At 39.0% G+C, this 20574-nt stretch overlaps 1 protein-coding gene across 2 annotated transcripts; it reads left to right on the top strand.

The window, feature by feature from the left end:
* The first annotated feature begins 2069 nt into the window (after positions 1-2069).
* Positions 2070-19714, top strand: LOC131778220 (AT-rich interactive domain-containing protein 1A). Of its 2 annotated transcripts, none has more exons than XM_059094609.2 (11): positions 2070-3194; positions 7957-8286; positions 9188-9650; positions 10160-10561; positions 11493-11705; positions 12063-12295; positions 12894-12944; positions 13749-13830; positions 14377-14471; positions 14935-16084; positions 17034-19714. In XM_059094609.2, the coding sequence occupies exons 1-11, from the start codon at positions 2253-2255 to the stop codon at positions 18941-18943; spliced, it is 5871 nt and encodes a 1956-aa protein (XP_058950592.2). In that variant the 5' UTR covers positions 2070-2252; the 3' UTR covers positions 18944-19714. The 2 variants fall into 2 exon arrangements, with proteins under 2 accessions (XP_058950592.2, XP_058950591.2); XM_059094608.2 differs by having other exon boundaries at positions 7954-8286.
* Positions 19715-20574: the final 860 nt, after the last annotated feature.

Raw genomic sequence — 20574 nt, 5'->3', positions numbered from 1 at the left:
TCAATTTACATCATCAACTCAGTCAAAGAAACCAAAATTACCTTGTTATACTCCCCCACGGACACACAACCACAGTTTCTTTCAAAACTGACCCCCTTTCCTGTGACATTTGGTTGTTTTCTCTGAGTAAAAGTAACAGTCAGTGTGATGAGGAGATATTGACAGGAGCCATTGTAATTGTGATTGTAAGATGTTTCATGTTTCAATGCTAGCTTATAAAATTTCCCTGAAATTATTATTTTGCTAGGCTTCTAAGCTGGTTCAGTGTTTACTATTCTGAATAATTTTTATTGCCTTATTTAGTTGGTAACTTTTCCATTCCTTGTATATTTTTAATGCAGGCAAATAAACGATTGGCTTTTGTAGTTCTGAAGCAAAAAGAATGATTGATCAAGGGTGTAGCTGATGAGGTTTTGGAGAGAAAGTGACCACACCCATAATTAAGGAAGAAAGAATAATTTACAATCATGAAAATTCTTGGCAACTCTCCAAATGCTAGCAACACTTTACTGTAAGACCCCACCTAGAAAATTCTTCATTCACCCTTGCAAATTTAACCTTCAATTCAAATAAACGTTATCTTTTTAAAACCTCTTCCTGGGCAGTTTTTTTTTAAAGTACTTTACCTTTTAGAACAAATCATTTAGGTTTTCTGTAACTAAAGTTTTGGTTTTGAGAGTCTGAAGTCTTTGAAGGAAACAGTGTACCACTCTCGTGATTTACCCACCGTCGATCAGAACACGATCGTGTGACTTTTAAAGTGAAATTGAAGAATAAGGATGTTTTAAATATCAATGGTCACGCGAATTCATTTACGGGACCTTCGTCCGTATCACTCCATAAGGCTTAGCTGGAGTAAAGTGAAAGTTTATCGCATTTGTATTTATTTTCATTGCAAAACTTTTCTATATGACATTCTTAAACAAAAACACTTCAAAACTTGCGCTGTGCTTTTGATAGGTTTCCAAACCTTTTTGCTGTTTTTTTCTTTTTTCACTTTATTTTTTTTAGGTTTAATTTCTCCCTAACTTAGCCCAACGAAACAAAATAGAGAATGTGCAATTTCTTTGTTAGCGGCACCTGTTCAGCAAGAGAAAGTTTACTGCGTTACAGTAATTTCGTAAACGTGACTTACAACTCTACTTTTGTTTTCAATTCCACATCTCCGATTACCTCAGTGCCACGGTTTTCTGAATATGACGGCATTTGTGTGCGAAGTTTGAATATTACGTTAACGCAACGCCCTCGAAACCGAAAGCTAGAAAATATCTGTAAAGTCTGTACTCGTCAAATTTTAAGCTTCCCGTAAAAGATAATTTATGCATGTGTTCTTTATGAATGCAGGTCAAAAATAGCCAAAACAAGAGGGATACGAAACAATGATTCACAAAATATTTTGTGCAAATAATCAACATGTCACTTCGATAAACGATTAAATGAATTTTACTTCTCACAAACAAACAAAAAATGGTTTCAGACACTTAATCGACAATGTCATTATATGCACACCGCGCCGTCATCAGCATAATTTTAATGATTAAATTTGTTCTGAAATATCATTGTTGTCTGTCTGTGTTTTTCATTTATTAAAACGCTTGATCGTTAGTCTTGTATTTAACAAAGTAAATTCGATATAATACCTAATCTCATAGACTAGCCGTTTGCGTTTTGAGTTACACATATTATGCGCTTATCGAAAAAAAGCAAACAAGATGAAAAATTTGATACAAACCCCTGTTTCGATATACAGGGCCCTTTTAGAGTAGGCCTTTTTTGGGGGGGCCGTTTACATGCAGTAAGACCGCAATGTAGCTTTTCCTCAAATTTTTAACTTTTTGTCGACTGTTCCGTAAGATAACAAAGGAAATTGATTTATTTTCGAATTTAAAACATGTAAGAGGATTTTTCTGGTATAAATACCACGATAAAGTAAAATCATTGGAAAGCACATTGTGAAATACCACGTCAAAAAGCCTGCCATTTATGTGCCGGTATGCTGCGTGCGCATCGTTAGGGGCCCTCATGACGTCACGTCCTCTCTCCTGTCATTCAAACACGTGCTGACTATAGATGGCTGCTAGTGTGTGAAAAGCATTGACCGTCGGCAAGCTGAAAAGGCGGTAATTTTCTACAACGTCAAACTTCGTCAGGCAAGCCCCAGCAACACGTGGAAGTTTACAAACAATCTCAGAGGCTTTAGAATTTTTCTCCAGGGCGGCATGGTATCATAGAAAGTGTTTTGGCGCTGTTGAATGGCGCAAACTGTCCGGGTCCATGCAAGCAACCGTGGAACAAGCGATAGTCGCCTACAACATCCCAATAAGGTGCCTACATCGAACACGGAACACGCTAATCATCATTTTAAATTTCCCTCAACGGGCGGAGATTTCTTCCCCGAAACGAGATACCGCGAGAATGGTTCTGCTAGTGCACTAGTCTCGCAAAATCAAGATATTTTGGAAGAGTTACACGATTATATTCAGGGTACTGAAGATCCGACTGACAACAATAATAAGGCAAATTCCTTGCCCAACAAAATGGCGACGTCGAACTCAAGTGGAACGAACCAACCAACGGCGAACGCTAATGGATTTCAAATGTCCATGAATTCATCTTCGGGACTACCAAACAAGAGCGGACCGCTAGGTTTGGGAATGCCCGCCTCCGTTCATCTAAACAATCAACTTTCGTCAATTCTCGACCCAGGAAGTACCTCGGCAAGCCCGGCCGTGCCGTCTAGAAATCTCAGTGAATCGAACCCTAATCCCGCAAATATGAAACTTCTGGCATCAAATCAACCAAATTTATCACCACAAACCCGGTACAATGAATTCAACTCGAGACAGGAAATGCTATTGCGAGACTATCGCGAAGTTCCCATCGCACCTAGAGCGCCGAACTCAACCGAACAATATGGCTCCCAACAAAGGTTCATGTCTGCGCAGAGTGAAAATCAACATAAAAGAGGGTTAAATTCCCAATCAACAAGCGCTTATCATCCAAATTATTACTCTCAGGAATCGAGCGCGCCTCAAGCTGGGCAAAGAGCGCCCAACTCGCAACCAGATGAGAGAAACATGATCACAAATCAGCATTTTCAGTGGCCGAACAGACTGCAGACGACGAACCATTGTTCGTCAAATTTACCAACAAATACTTCACCCGGCCCGCCGATGAGTCGAGCACAATTGCAGGTAAGAGGGGATTACTACCATACAGAGATTGTTTACATTTTTAGGTATTTTAAGGCGTTCGCCGTTCATTTGTGGGGAGATTGTAGGGGTAACTAGTCGCCCAGTAAAAGCAGACATACGTTTGAAATATTTATCATCAGAATATTCATAATGGCGGACTTGAATTTTGTGCGCGGGCGATCGTATTTCATGAACGGGATAAAAACCGATTCGAAGCGAGCTGTAGCGCTCAGAAGGGAGATAGTTTCGATTCCATAACGTACGAGTTCGAGCCGGCGAAGATATTTTTTGTGTACAGTTTTCTATACAATTTAAACTTGGTTCACCACCTGTGAAATTTATCTACCTGCTCGTCTGATTGGCTGTGAAAGTGTCAATTTATAAATAATTGCAGACAGCTTCAGACATAGATCACTCATTGGCCTCCAGTGGATTAATCTGGAGAACATTTCATTGACCTTTCTTTGTAGAAATGTGAAGGGTTACTGTGTCTTTGTCCTGTTGCCTTTTATTGTCTGTCTAAAGTGCTATTGTTACATCTCGGTTTGTTTGATTTTCATTTAAAGCTAAAAAATGAAATTGAGTTATTGTTCTAAATAGTGCAATTCATTTCAAAGCAGTTGTATCTTGTTTTGATAACTACTCTACCACATGATTACAGTAATTTGAACCTCTGGCTCTTTTCTCCTTGCAATGAACCTGTTTCAATTTCAGTCTAGGTGGCTTGTTAAGTTGTTGGGTTTTTGATCAATCTAGTGATTTACACAGTTTCCGAAACAGTAGTCCAGTTTCAAAATAGGTAGTTATTTTGCTGAATTTTAATTATGTTGTTGTATTAAAGTACCACTGAATACTGCAAAAATTTTTTCTCATCCTTGAGTTTCCTTCACACAAACCACAATTTGCACTACTGTGTTTTTAACTATCTTGTGCTCTGTTACCACTTTTAGCATGTTAAACATTTCTCTCAGTAGTCTTTGTTAATGCATAGGCCAATATACAAGTACAATATTTTATATTTGAAATGCATGATATAAATGAACTCTCCAGCATTGTCCCATTGAAAAGGAAGCACATGAAGCAATTTCAAGTAATAGCAAAGAAGGGAATGGTTTACACATTAATTGTGGCTTGATTTTTTCTTTACTTTAAAATATTTACTAATCACTTGCAAAAGTTTTTCCTTTAGTTATATTGTTGCAAAGATCTGTAGTTTTTATGCTAAGTTAGTCTACTTCGATGCTGAAAATTCCAAGTAACTGACAAAAAAGGGCTATGTATTTAGCATTTGAGGGGGTGTGATGTACATGTAGATTGCTATGTATTTTAATTGGTTACCTTTTCCAAGAGCAAGTTTAGTTTTTCAATCTTCTGGAATCTTTGAGTATCAAGAGAAGAATTTTCATGTTGTTTAAAATCCAATTAGTATTGTTAAGTACTGCATGCTTTAAAATACAGGGTTACTTTTTATTATAGGATGTTGGTTATTGCTAAGCTTGTAGTTTGACCCAAAATTTTTCTCAGAACAAATTTTTTTGAACTAGTCTTACTTTTAGTTTCCTTGTGACAGATTTATTATGATGGTTAGCCCAGTGCAAAAATCAAGAATAAACTTTTTTTGAAAAACTTAGAAAAAATTTAACTTTCTAAACTTTTTCCTTGGAAACATTCAAGGTACCCTGCAAAATACTATAACTGAGTGTCACAAATGAATGTATTTAGTATATTCCACTTTAACAACCAGTACTAATAACTTGAAATTTTTCCTTAATTTTTCTGTAAAGAAAAAAAAACCATCTGTTTCAGTGAAGTTCCTCTTTAGTTTTGTCTGCATATGACTTCCGATTTGTTGATTTGGCTATAATTTGAACCGGGACCTATTTAAGAACTTAAGTACTTGTTATTCCAATTTTAGAGCAGCAAACACCTGGTGTCATCAACTTAGTTGTTTTGTCTAAGTGACATGTTTGCATCCTTTCACTGATTTTCATACATGAAGTTGTCCAGCTGTGTTTTGAATTGGGCACAGCTTTATCTGAAGGAGAAGCTTCGCACTGTAAACTGCACATAACAGGCTGCTAGATAGGAGTAGAAGACTAATATAAATACAGTAACTTCTATTTTCCATTTTTTTCTTTTTGGCCAAAAACTCAAATATTGATTTTAAGTAATATTTCCGATGACCTTGAGGCATAGCACTTTAGTCTAAAATTCATCTTTCCCTCAATAAAGTTTTAAACTCACTGATGTTAAGTAATTTGTTAATCTGGCCAAAAGAGATTGTAATATCAAGTAGACATTCAGTATACACTGTATATTGGGTAAATTAAGTCCACAGGGGTAAAAATTTGCCTAGGTATGGCTTTGACTAAATGATTTTAGGTATTGTAAATGGGGAACAGAGTGTGTCTACCTAAATATCCTCTTAAAAGGGTTCGTTAAAAACATTAGAGGTGTAGCTGTAACATGGGTTTGAGATTACAATGTTGACAGTAAATTGCTTCTTGGATGTAATGAAATTTAAGTTCATCAGTCTTGTTTGTGCAAAATGTTCCTGAAATTCCCCAAAATAGATATGTTTTGTGAACTTTTGGAACTCTTCACAATGGCCAATTTATATCATCAACTCTGTTGATAAAACCAAATTATCTTGTTATACCACCCACCAAGGTAGCACCACAGTTCCTTTAGAAAACCACTCCCCTTATTCAGATATGTATTAGTTGAAGTACAATAGGGAGAAAAAATAGCGTCCATTGTTAGAAATTTTAAATGCACTTCTGTTGCTCTTATTGCTTGTAGCTAAAGATGATGACAGTAAAAGTATGATAAAATTTTCTAAGAGTGGGCTTGTTTGTTCTCTGACAATGCAATTTTGAGGTTTAAGAAAGTGCTGCAACACATTATTCCATCTGTTTTCAAGGTGGACCATATCCTGGACAGGTAAAACCATGTTAGGCTAGGAGTTAACCATAAGCCATACTAAATTCAAATTAAGTTTAATTTGAATGTATCAAAGAAACTCCTTGTTTTGAACCAGAAGTTTAACTCCACGAGGAAAACAAAACTGAGCTCAGGAAAATCAAGTGCCTCACTTCTAGTTTTCAGCAATGTGTTTACAATAGGTTTTTGACAAATCATGGTTATTACTGCAAAGTAAGTAGTTTTACCTGAGCTACATAAAAGATGAGAGTTTGATTCAGACACAGAACTGAGAATTATTTCAGTTTTGTTTTGTTTCAGACGACAGACTGAATCAGCCAAAATAAACACAGCTTAACAACAAACAAGTAACCTGATTGCAAAATATTTTATTTTAATAATATGAATTGGGATTGATTTAAGAGAGGTTATCTTTAGAACCATCGCATTTCTTTGATAATATTTTTCAAGCCATGTAGTTATTTCACGGCATCAGAAATTATTTCGGTTCAGTATCTGAACTGATTCCTAAGATTATTCTTAAAGGATGAATTTGTCATTAAAGAAAATTTCTGTATGCTATCATGTTACCTGTAAACCTCTAAGAATACATCAGTAGGTGGCTAGTAACTAATAAGTATAGAAAACACTAAATGTTTTGTAAATTGGCAGAGAATACATCTTCCTTTTACTTTTACTGCATTCCCACCATGGGTTTCATTTAAAATCTCTTGCGAATGGCAAGTGTTTGTTTTGAAAAGTCAAGCAATTGGAAAGAAAAAAATGTATGTTCCCAACACTAAGAAAATTTTGGCTCATAGAATTCTCTCATCAAACCTCAGGCAAACCTAATCAGAGTATTAAGTGTTTGTTAAGTATTACTAAATTTGGCAGAGAAATGCCCAGTGGATAAATTTTCCAAGTTCCGATTGAAGAACTTTACATTATGCCTAAATTAACATATTTTGTCAAGTAGTGAACCAACATCATTTGGGAGTTGCCTTGCATGTAAGAAGAAACTCTTCACATAAGAAACTAGTCAGTGGAAATTTTGGGAAAAGTCCTGACTAGGAGAGCTACATTGAAGTCCAGTTAAGATTGTAATCAGTCAGGGGGTATTTAGGCACAGCACAAGGATTATCCTCATTATCATTCAAAATGCAGTGCAAGAACATATGCCCTAAAAATTAAATTCATTTACAAATATTTTCTTCCATTTGCCTTTTTTTTTCTTTTTTTTTAAAGACCAACATTTACATCAGTAATTTGGATTTGGTGCCATCCAAGGAAAACTAGATTTGCTTGCAGTGCTGTTTGCTTCTTTTTTCAATTTATATTTTGACAGTGTTTTTGCAATAAGGCATCTTTTAATTGGCTCTGTTCAACTTCAAGCTCTTTGCTGTCTTCAATGTGAAGATGTATGAGTGCCTTCAACCCTTTAACTCCTAAGAGTGACTGACTTGTGATTTCTCCCAACAATACCACCCTTGAATCAAACAAAAAGGTGATGAGAATTGCTTTAGGGTTCCTTTAGAAGTTCCTCACTGCTTGACAAATTCCCCTTTTTATTACCAGAGGGAATGTTAAGAGAACAGTGCAGTGAATATAAATACAAATTTTAGGGTGTAAAGGGTTAAATTTAAATGAAGGTAAAAAAGAATGATGGAATTTGGTCCAATGTATGCATTGTTATAAAATTATTACTATTTTAGAATTGCTTTTTCCTGAAGTAGAGTAATAATTTGGTAGTGATTTCTCATATGGCCTTAGAATTGACCATTATGCTTGTACGCTGATAGTGAGGTTAATAACCCTAGACCTTTTCACTATATTTCAGCAGCAAGGACTTCCTCAGCAACAGTCTCCTTACATGATCATGGGTGGTTCACAACAACAACAACCACAACAACATCAACCACAATCCCAACAAGCTGGTCCTCAACAATCATATGCATCATATATGATGCAGCAGCAGCAGCAGCAAGGAGGAATGAAGGCAGGAGCTTTGCCACAGTCCCAGCAGTACTATGGCAACATGCCCCTGGGCAGGCAGGTTGTCAGCCAGGCAAGTCTCTCAGGACAGCCACAACATATGGCTAATCAAATGCAGACACCTCCACAAGACTATTCAAGCTTTCAGCAACAGCAAATGCAACATAGATTTCCCCAAGTAAGTGTGCATGTATACTATAAGTGGAGCATTATTCATGAAATTGTTATTTTCTGTTGCAAGTTTGATCTTTCAAAGCTTAAAATTAACTAGTGAAACTTGTTAATTGTATAACAGGGTAATTTAGTATTGTCAACTGAGTTTATAACATAAATTGGTTATGGTAGATAGTTTTGAAGCTGACATTTTTAGTGTTAGCCTTATGTCTGGGCAGATGGTCCATTTGCTCAAACAAATGACTAACACACTAAACATCAGCTTCAAAACTCAACTTGTCAACTGAGTTTATAACATAAATTGGTTATGGTAGATAGTTTTGAAGCTGACATTTTTAGTGTTAGCCTTAAGTCTGGGCAGATGGTCCATTTGCTCAAACAAATGACTGACACACTAAACATCAGCTTCAAAACTCTTTACTATAACCAATTTGCATTATCAACTCAGTTGATAATACCAAATTACTCTGTTATACTCTCCCAATGATACAGTAGCACTGTTTCTTTAGAAAGTTACCTGTTTTGTTAACGGTCTATTCTGATTGTGCTGGTGGACTGGACCTCTTATCAGAAAGATAACCTACTTAATCCTATACACCCTAACATCAGCATCCATATTCTCTTTACTCTTCATAGTACATTTCTTTTGGTTCTGACAGTAAGAACTCTTTGAACAATTGAATTTTTTGCTTTATTCTTGTGATCTCAATGGTGTGGTTCAGCATAGTTACTGTGAGGGTTTAAAGAGTTGAACAATCAGAAAATAATTCAAATTTATAGCCTTTTCTCCTCTTTTTTTTTTTGCCAAGATAGTTAAAAACAAGACCGAAATTCCCACATTTGTGTGGTGAATTTCTATTGCATTTACTTTTCAACTTTTACTGACATTTGCTCCTCACTCCCAGCCTCAGTTTCAACAACAAATGTCTTACATGGCTCAACAGCAACAAAGACAATTGCAGCAACAGCATCAACCATCATATCCTCAACCTCCAACTGGAATACCAAGGATGCCATCCTCCCATCCACAACCAATCCTCCCCAAACCAGCCTCAGGGGACATGTTTGGCAGCTCTGCCGGCATGAGATACTCCAGCAGTAATGTAGGAGACAATCTTCCAGGTCCAGATTTTCCCTCCAGCAGAATGACCGATCAACAACAGCATGGAATTCCATCAGCATCCCAATCATATGGCAACACACCAATGGGTCGTATGGGCTCCTCTTCAGAGATGTTGGCTAAATATGGAAGTAGTCAAGGGGCATACCAGCGCAATAATCCTCAATCTTTTCCAGTGTCTCTTCATTCCCGACACACACCTTCTCCCAACATTACTTTGGGTTCACCCATGAGAGTTGTTGCAGATGGTAAGTATCAAGTATCAATTTAAGCGAACCCTCTCCATCCTAACATTGATCGAGCATTTACATTCTCCTCACTGTCCTCTTTACATTTCCTATGGTACAGATGAGATTTTGATTGGCAATCAGGAACTTCTGAAATTTGTTGTCCAAAGTGCAAGCCCCAGATTGGACATACTGAATAATAATAATAAGCAACCTTTCAAATCTGGCCATGTTGAGTGATAGAATAACACTTGCAGCTGTAGTTGCCTGAATATGAGTGTTGATAGTGAACATTGGAGTCATGAAATGAAATGTGATGAAAATGGAATTCAGACTTTCTCATTGAGTTGTCTGCTTAATGTTAATGTCAGTAAGTACATAAATGCAATAGAGGTTTCCCCAGAATATAATTCACTTTACTATAGTTATGAGAGTGAGATTTTAGAACTTGAGCACACAACACGAACCCAAGTTGTTCCACTGAGAATGGCCAACCTAATGATTAATTTTCCCCCAATTTTGGTTTGAAGGAACTTCTCCATCAGTTGGTATGCCCAATTTTGGCACAGACAGCCCAACATCTACAGGAAGTTTGCCCACTTATCCTCGCAGTAAAATGCCCCCTCCTTTTGGAATGGCAGGAACTGCAATGTCTGGCTCTGGAGTATCTGGTAACAGCCTACCTCCAGCGAGTGTGGGAGGCTCTACAGCTGGATCAGCTGTGGGTGGAACGGCTGCTGCAGCTGCTGCAGCAGCTGTTCTTGAAGCTGCTAACTCTGGACCGAGATACCCTGGAGCAGCACAAGGTCCTGGTCCTCCCTTTGTTAGTCCTCAGGAGATGATGTTGAGTAGTAAAGGATCAGAGAACATGCCTGCTTCAGGGTTGTCCCCAATGCAATTGGGTTCTATGATGGGTGCAAATGTTCAAACAGGTCAGCCTCAATGTTTTGACCCCTTGCATTGAAATTGGTTTGAATAACTGATTGGTTAGCTATCTCTGAAATCAAAACAAGCTCAGGGAAGGAAAAAAATATGAAAGCATAATTCCAGGGTTAATAAAGCAATTTACAATTGAGTGTCAAAAGTATTCCTGTGTTGCATTACTTTTACTTTATATTGCTTTGCAATTGGTCTAGAAAACTTGGGCTATTTTCTCCACCAATCAGCCACAAAAGTAAAACCAATAACAACTTGGTCACTGGTATTTTCTTATGCTTTTGGGAGTTTGGTTGTTTTTACGTTTAGTTCTCACTGGCTCTTAACCCTTTAACTCCCAGATCAAATTTGTAATTCTCCTTACTTTCAATCATACAATTCTTATAATGTTAGTTCAGAGAATTTAGTATTGGATCAACTAATTATCCCCAAATTGATATTTTTCTTTATTCTCATCACTTTCTGGTTGATATTGTATTGATATTGTAAGGAGAAATTCTGTCTCAGTCATTCATGGGAGTTAAGGGGTTAAAAGTATCTTCTTTTCTTCTGATTTGTGGTTGTGGTTACTTCAGTTTTAGTTTAGTGACAAAGTACTCTAAGCAGAAAGCATTATGTGGGCTCACTTTATTCGATGTCTGATTCAACATTTGTTGCGCATGTAGCCATCCCATATTTTTTCTGATAAACACAATGTTGAACGATATTGTTTGATCATTAGCAGGGGCTTAAGAATTGAATTTACACTAATTTCAAAATAATTTTGATTGAAGTACATGTAGAGTATCTGATAATCACAATTTTGAATGATATTGTTTGATCATTTAGCAGGGGCTTTACAATGGAATTTACACTGATTTAAAAATAACTTTAATGGAAGTATATGTGAAGTGGTCTTCTAAACCTTCTGATCTTGCCTTCCTGTAGGCCGGGTACCATCTCCAACACTTAATGAACTTCCAACAGCAGAGGATGTGGAAGCCATGATTGAATCAATGAGAGCAGAAGAAGCTGGACTTCCAACTGATAATGACAACCAACAGCAGCCACCCTCTCAAGGTTCTGCTCCTCCATCTGTGGCATCGCTGCCTACAACAGTAGCATCCTCTCCATCACAGCCACAAGGAACCCCTGTAAATGGTAAGACTTAAATTTTTGTGCATTTTTAGTGTCCTAGGTGGCCTAAGTGAAGAGGACCTTTGTCTTGGGAGCTACTGTAAGGCGTCATAGCAAGTCATAATTGTTGTGCACCCTACTCCAATGGAACAGCTTTAATTTGATACTTCTGGAAGAGATCATTTTGAATGAAGCTACCAGTACACTGCCCTTTCACTTTCATCAGACTCACTGCATTTTGCTGTAGCTGAGGGGGGGGGGGGGGGGGGGGAATATCTGCAGTGTGCCAACAGCCAACCTAGAAGGAGCATGTACACTGTTAATAATTTTAGCAATGTTTGTAAGAACAGCTTAACATATGATTTATTTATTGCTTTTTAGGCCCAAATAGTAACACAGATTCTCGTGAACTTGCTGGTTCCACTATGGACTTGACCCCTGCTATAGAAAAAGGGGATTCCCCTCCCTCTGCCCCATCGTCACCTCTATCAAATTTTTCTGGCCTTTCCCCTGGAGTGTCTCCTTCAGGAGTTTCCATTACATCATCATTTGGTAACGCTGAGATTGACTTGGATGAAATCAACCCTTCACTTCCAAACAATTCCATCTCAATGGTTAGTTTATGTTTGTTATATTATTGCTTTGTTTGCCATCTTGTGGATAGCCTTACAGGGAAGTGGCTACTGAACAATGATGCTCAGTTCCTTTTGTTCTTGTTACTAACAATGATCATGTTTGAAGTCAACAAAATGAAAAATTTTTTAATGGTTTTCTGAGAAAGGGGAAGACTTGTTCCACATACATTTCTTGTTCCAGTTAAATTTTGTGAGGAAAACTAACCAGAACCATTAAAAGTTTTCAAAAATTCTGTTGATAGCATTTTGTTGAAAACATGGTGTCTGTGAAGCATCAAGGACTGAAGAATTTCCTCTGCACAGAATCCTGCACCTAATTTTGATGGCCTGAGCTAGTTTTTATGTAGACACGGGGAATATAATGCCACTTCACACTTTCCTTGCCATTACATTTGGTCATGCACCTGCTTACCTTTTGAGATGTGTTTGTGCATGTGTGTGTGTTTGTTTGATAACGGATTAACAGTCTTGGTTGAAAAATGTTCTTTAGTATGTGCCATCATGCTGAGATCTGCATATTTTCTCTTCAAGATCCCAATTCCAATTGATTTTGACTAATGTATGTTTTAATTGTTAGTCATCATACCAGTTTCCATCATCCAGACAGAACCAACAGCAATATGAGAAGGTATGCATTTTACTTCTGTTCATTATTACACTATTACATTTCACTCAAGTTCACTATTTTCTGTGCTATTGGAATTTTTCAGAATGTTTATTTATTCAGTAAAGTTTTCCACCAGGAGCTTGGCAGTCATTCTTGTTCACCAATCATTGTCACAATTGCAGGCTCTTGTGAAACATCGAAACTTTGTGTGGGTTGGATCTTGGTTGTTGTAGTGGTGAATGTGCTCTCCTGAGCAGTTCATTGCAATTTTGTCGAGCAATCCCCCACCCCCTTCAGCCTCTAATTTTTCCTCCCACTTCAGGGATGTAGATAATAGCCGGAAGCCGGGAAAATTACCCGGCTGTGAACTCAATTTATCTGGCTGTGAAGCACTACTTCTTTCTCTAAAATGTTTTTAAATGTTGTCAGAAGATTGTTTTTTATTTATTTCATTTGTTTACACCTTCAGTTCAAGGAATAGCATGCCAAAGGCACGCTAGAGTGGGCCTTTGGCCCAAATACCCGCCTATCATTGCAAGATTCCTGCCTGTTAAAAACTTTAGCTACATCCCTGCACTTATCTTATCAGTGTTGAATGGTGCCTCAATTGGAGGCTCATAGCTGGGCTGTCAGGGTTTTCAGTCATGTGAGCAGTATCCTATCTGGGGGTGGGCAAGAGACAGTGGAAGCTCCCTAAATAACTCAGGTAGCCTCCTTCCATGCAAGTGAGACAGTGGGTAAACACTCTTTGTCAGCAAAATAAAATACTTTACTTTACCTATCATTTCTTTGATAACTGTTGTGTGATTTCTTAAATTCTTTCAGTTCTCCAAGTTGTATGAACTCTCTGATGAACCGGAGAGGAAAGAGTTTCTCAATAAGTATCAGGCTTTCATGAACAGTCAAGGTAATGAATATGTGGTCACCATTAGTATAAATGTACTCTTGAAAACTCTTGGAAAACTTGACTATTAGTTCCTCTATATCATCAGTGAACAATGAAGTGAAGTTTGAGTAAAGGGGGTAAGTTTCTAAAGAAACTTTGGTGCTGTGTCAGTGAAGGGTATTATCAACTGAGTTTATAATAAATGACTGTGAATATATGAAAATCATGTAAATGAACTGCATCCCATATGAGGGCTCTTAGAAACTCATTTTAAACTTAGTTCGAAGGAAGATTGTGTCATGCAATGTTTCCTCAAGGTCCTTCACTACTTTATTCTTTTACACTCTAGCATCAGTATCTATATTCTTCCTACTCTTCTTCTTGGTACAAGGATTATTTGTCTAACAATGGAAGCTTCGTCGGGTGGTGACCATTTTCTTTTATTCCCATCACCTTTACATTTGACTTGAGGATTACACCGAAAGGAGAAATGAGAAGCCAGTCACTCTTAGCTGGTAGGGGTTAGACTTCTGGTTAAGATTTTGATGTTGATTTTATTGTTAATAGGTACACAGATCGCCCAAGTTCCGGTAGTAATGAGGCAGCCGCTGGATCTTTTTAAGTTCTACACTGTTGTCCAGGAAAGAGGTGGTTTACAAGAAGTAAGTTTTGTAAAACCGCTGCTTTTTGCTGACATTTTTTTGTTATTTATTACTGCCGTGCTAACGTCATTACCACCATACCATGGTGGTAATAGAGACGAGAACTTAGAACTTAGAACTTAGAACTTAGAACTTAGAACTTAGAACTTAGAACTTAGAACTTAGAACACCACTCTGCTCGGAGGTCAACCTCCGAATTTTTTGTGGAGATAAATTGCGTCAGAGTGTATAGTGTATTGACAGTCCTACATCCAATAAACCGCAGCATCCAATCGAAGAGCTGAAGGGTTCGACCTTTCCTTTTTTTGTTTGTTTGCTCGTTTTTAAATCATACTTTTAAATACAATCGATACTCATTCTCTCTTTGAGAGTCCTTATTTCCATGTATCATTTTTTCGAATCAGTGCTCTTCCACGTAACAGTATGCTAAACTTTATTTTTTTGTTCTTCATCTTTGTATCAGGTGGTCAAAAGAAAACTCTGGCAGGAAGTTTTAGAGGCCATGAACCTTCCAACAGATAACCCGAATGTAGTGAACCACCTTCGTAATCAGTACTCCAGATATCTGTTGTCGTACGAGATGAAATTCAGTAAAAGTAACTCCATTGACGACATTAAGATTAATCTTCTGGAAGGTTCGGGTATTCCGCCCCCTAATGCAACAGTCACTTGCTCAGAGGCAATCATACCAACCAACAGTTTGACGCAGACCTCGAGAGCACCTGACTCCACGCCGATTCACGGAACCTACAGCTCGATGACAAATGACTCAGTTCCCAATTTACCTCCAAGCTACAGCGGGAAGGACGGATACCCTGAGCCCAGCTACGACACCAACAAAATGTACCCAGAATTTAGAGAAAATTCTGGAAGTTTTCCAATGAACCCTCCCACGCCTTCCAGTCCGTTTGGAATGCCCCAATACCCTTACGGTGGAGAGAGAAGGAGCAGTTTATCAAATCACCCTCAAAGTGGAGGGCTCCCTCCTTACATGATGTCTCAGCGTAACATGTATCAGGGCCCTTCGTCCCTGTCACAATTCTATCAGCAGTCGAACTCACAAGCAGGCCATTCAGGGACGAACTACCAGCATGCGCAGTACCAGCAGCGTTCAAGCCCGTCATTGATGGGATCTCTGGCATCACCCCATTCCATGGTGCCCAATGCAAGCTCTCAAGATAAGGTGCACTCGTTATGGGGTTCTCAATACAGCCCATCAGCAGAGCCAGAGCACATGGTAGATTACCCACCTGGGGCACACAACAGACTTACGCGTTCCTCCAGCGGACCTCAATCTCAGTACTCCCCTGCACCGCCATATGGCTCTTACCCAGGCCGCCAAAACCAGTATTCAGCAACACCACCATATCGCCCCAGTCCTTCGCCGTCTCCTTCGTCAAGACAGCCCATGGCACAGGCACCGCCACTCCAGGCTTTGCCAAAAATGAAGTATCCTGTACAGCAAACTGCACATCCACCATCACAACAGCAGTCACACCAACAACAATCTCACACGTCATCTATAAAGAGAGAGATGCCTTTTCCAAACGACTGTGTTGAGGCCACAAGGCCTGTGTTCACTAAGAAGCGCAAACTCACTTCCAGAGATTTGGGTATGTTTTTGTTATTTTTGTATGTTTGTTTAGTCTTACTTGACGCAAACATCAAAAGATGGAGAGGAGCAAGTCACTGTTGATGTTCTTCACCCTTTGACCTCTAAGAGTGACTAGCGTCTAATTTCTCCTTAAAATACCATCCTCAAATTTCATATTAAGGTAATGAGAACGAAGGAAATGATTACCAACTTAAGAAGCTCATGATTGCTAAACAAATTCTCCTTGTCAGCACCTTAGAATATAACATTGTGGAGAATCTGCGTACTGATGTTTGGTTAAAGGGTTTAGCCTGCTTTTCAGTGTTAACCGTACTCTTGGTGTTACTGCTTTTCACAGCATATTGTCTTGGCTATCCGCAATTGGTTATTTTGGTTATTGTCTTTCACAAAAACAGGTCTCAAAAAACTCGGGAAATATCAGTTTTGCTTCGAGACTTTTTGATGTTTTTTTAAACTGTTTTAATTGAAATGAAATAGTAATTGATGTTTTTCTCTCGCCTCTGTTCTTGATGATGATCATTTCATATCCCTATAAGCGCTAAAACGGTATGCCGTGAAAGCAACTGACAACAACATGGTTCGGTTACCAAAGAGTAGCAAGGTTTATCCTTTACATTCTAACTTCAGTATCATATTCTCCAAAATGTTCTCTCTACATTTCCTAAGGTGCTGACAAGGAGAATTTTGTTTAACAATCAAGAGCTTCTTAAGTTAGGGATCCTTTCTTTTCTTGGAGTCTGGATTCAAAAATGCGAGTTTCAATTGGTCCTCTCATTGTGTTTGAGTTCTCGTGCCAGACCCCCATCTATCTCAATTCTTTCATCGTGTAGGGTTATAAAGGGATCAGTCTCTTTGTGCTATGGAAACCTGGGAAAACCGCAGCCAGATTGGCCCTTAAGTTCGTAAGCTGACTCGAACTGTTGTTAAAGCTTTTATTTTTTTCCTAGGCCCTGTTGAAGCATGGAGGGTAATGATGTCATTGAAATCCGGCTTGTTATCAGAGGCGACCTGGGCATTAGATACCCTTAACATCCTGCTCTATGACGACAACACGGTGCTATACTTCATGTTATCGCAACTGCCGGGTCTCCTGGATAACCTTATCGATCATTTCCGACGTTATTTGATTGACATTTTCGACACATTTGTCGAGAGTGAGATCAGCGTTGGTTCGGTGGTTTTACAAATTGCGCGAAAGGAGGAAAACGAGGAAAAGATTGAAAAATTAAATAGAGCCGCAAAAAATAGTTTTACCGCTCTGTTGGTAGCATCCACATTTGATATTCCAAACGATGGATTTCAAAGCGGATCCGGCGACTGGCTCATGGGAGGTGGAGACACCACGCGTCATATTCAAACACACCTTGGCTTCAAGACGAGACCAGAATACTCGACAAAGGTAATTCATTGCAGAGAAGAAACTGAGTGCAGTGAAGATGTAATTCTTTCCGAAACTGATGAGAATTGCGAAGGAGAGGTAAAAGCTGAGAACGAGAATACAAATCAAACTGAAAGTGACGATGAGAAATCATTAGCCGAGTGTAAAGATGACAATTGTTGTGAAAACGAAATGAAATGTGATGGGAATTTTAGTAAACTGAAAACCGAACTGCCCTCTCCTGTGGTAGAGGAGGGCAAATCAAAAGCTGACATTGTTGTTAAAAAAGAGAAAGAACCATCACAGGAGGAATTAAAAACTCAGGAAAATGATAAGTTCAACAGAGAGAGTGAAGTAGAACAGTTTACCGCGCGGTTAAAAAAGGAACTGGACTTAGACCTGGATTCTGATGAAGAGGATACGGAATCGGACGCTTATATTCGATCAGTTGTTAGTAAAATAAACGTGAAACAGGATGCAGTTGTTGAAGAGCAGTCGTGCGGCAAGGAAGATGCACCTTTGTGCCTAAGAACTGAGAGCCAGGACGCCGTGTCCCGGCGCTGCCTTTGTGTGTCTAACATTCTACGTGGACTTTCCTTTGTTCCGGGAAACGACGCTGAGATGTCGCGTCACGCAGGATTGTTACTCATCGTTGGGCGGCTTTTACTTCTTCATCATAAACACTCCAAACGTGTTCCCTACAGGCATTCCTATCTGCAGGATGAGATCGAGGTGGAGTGTCCCAGCGACGATCGTCACGACTGGTGGTGGTACTGCTTGGAAGGTCTGCGTGAGAACGCTTTGGTGATAACAGCCAATGTAGCCGGTCAGTTGGACTTGTCTCTGTATCCTGAGGCCATTAGTCTTCCTCTGTTGGACGGGCTTCTCCACTGGTTCATCTGTCCGTCGGCTGCCGCTCAGGATCCCATGCCCACAGCTACTCCAGGTACTTCCCTGTCCCCGAGGCAGCTGGTTCTTGAGGCCTTGGCGAAGATGAGCATCTTGGAGTCTAATGTTGACATCATTCTTTCCACTCCGCCGTTGACGCGGGTGGACGAATTGTACACCATGTTGGTTCGACTTGTTGGCGAGAGAGACAATCCGGTGACTCGTGAACTTGCTCTTGTCTTGCTGTCCAACCTGGCACAAGGAGAGAATTCCTTCGTTGGTTTCGGCGACAGCAAGGCGTGTATTTCAATGTTGTTGGAATTTATCGAGGATGCAGCGTCCAGCATGAGCGCATATTCATCAGGTAGTGCCCTGGCGCAGGCCGGCTTTCATTCGGAGAGCTTTTGCGGTACGAGTGTGGACATGTTACGTCGGGCTGCCTCGACGCTAGTGTGCTTGGCACGCATACGTTCCAACCGTGCCTTGTTCTTACCGTTTCAACAGCGGATCTTAAGGCTTTCTGTTTTGCGGGTTCTGGACAGTACAATTACCAACCATTTGGCGGAGATTCTCTTCTATTTATCCAGATGAAATGCGGCGCGTGCGCCCTCCGTCCCTGGCGGTGTTGGCCTCAATTCCACTTTTTTTTTTTTTCGTTATGGTGAAGCAATAAGAAACAATTCTTGTTCTCCAAGAACGTATGAGAAGTTTCGGTTGTCGTTTTGTATATGTAATTGTGGCCAAGCCAGTGTAAGTTTGACTTCTGTGTTGTAAAATGACTCGAAAGTTGTCTCGTCGTGGCGATAATTCGCTCAATGTTGAAATTATGGTTTCATTTTTTTTCTCTCTCTCCCTCTTGTGACATTAATATTTGTTCCCTACTTAAGCATTCTTCACTCGAAAGAAAGCGGAATAATCAAATTTTCACTTAATTATCCGTTTTCCATGTTTTTTTTTGTTTTTGTTTCGTTGAAAATCGTGTTTCGTACATCATATAATGAGGACAACTTTCGTCTTGCGGCAACAGTATTATTGGTAGTACAGGAGTGCGATACAGACATCTATCACTGATTATTAACCAGCTGTATAACCATTGTATGATATGTAAAGTTGAGTCCGTCCACAATATATTAAGTATTTCTGGAAAAAGAGCTTTTTGTAGATTTGACAAATAAAGCAAGGAAGCTAAATTTTACATTTTTGCTATCCCTGTAGAGATAACGTAAAAGGAGGCCAGGTATTGTTTGATATGAAAAAAAAAATTACGTGTAAAAAGGGCCTCGTAAGATAAGTATGTAAGAAAAGTGTTACGTTAGGTAGAATATATGTTGAAAGGAGATATTAAAATGACAGTTTTTCACAGTTTCGTGTGTCTTTCTGAGTATTCACCCGTGTACAAGGCGTTTGTTTAGATCAGCACTTCTGTGTTACACAGTTTATGTTGAACTCGAAAAGTAACAGTAGTTCGCGCAGTGTGATCTTTTAGACGAAGGGAGTCCCGACGAGAGCTGTTACAAGTTTTAGCGACGCACATGACTCTAATAAGGACCTTCGCTTAGGTTAACAAAACGTCAGTTAACGACAAGTCAGACAAGATAGCTTTACTTTCCAGAGCCACCCTCATTCTGAAGCTAGTATCCTTCGGATTTTGTTGTTTTCCCCGTTCTTAGCTAGGCGCTTTAGCAATCACTGTGGTAAAAGTACCTCTATTCTATTCGCTTACAATTTGTTTGACTTTTGTTTGCTTAGTTCCGGTATGTCTTTTTGTTGTTGTTGTTGATGATGTTATTGCTGATGTTAGTTTGATTCTTTAACATTTGTTCGCAATACCTAGTGAACTGCACCTCTTCTGTACTAAGGTCTGGGTACGAGATTGACAAGACATCAGGCTTAAATCCAGACCTTCCACGGTTAAGCAAATCAACTAAACAGGAGGAAACCGGGTACAAACGCAACACCTGACAACAACTGGAATTGAAATAGTGACTTTATTTCACTCTTGGCAAGATGTCTGATTAGTTAAGAAGCTCCTAACCTATCGTCGTTTTGCAATACAATAATTCGAATTGCTTTTTAGAAAAACTGCGCGTTGATATTCAATATCCTTAATTTTCTTAAATAGATGGATAAATAAATATTGAATACGATAAATCTTTAAAGCTGTTGTGATGGCTGCAATTTAGAGGCGATGTGTCTGCTTACTTATTTCGTAATTAGAAAAG

The sequence above is a fragment of the Pocillopora verrucosa genome, chromosome 9 (assembly GCF_036669915.1).
Source record: "Pocillopora verrucosa isolate sample1 chromosome 9, ASM3666991v2, whole genome shotgun sequence".
In the NCBI taxonomy this organism is placed as follows: domain Eukaryota; kingdom Metazoa; phylum Cnidaria; class Anthozoa; order Scleractinia; family Pocilloporidae; genus Pocillopora; species Pocillopora verrucosa.
This window is presented reverse-complemented; position numbering and strand designations above follow the sequence as displayed.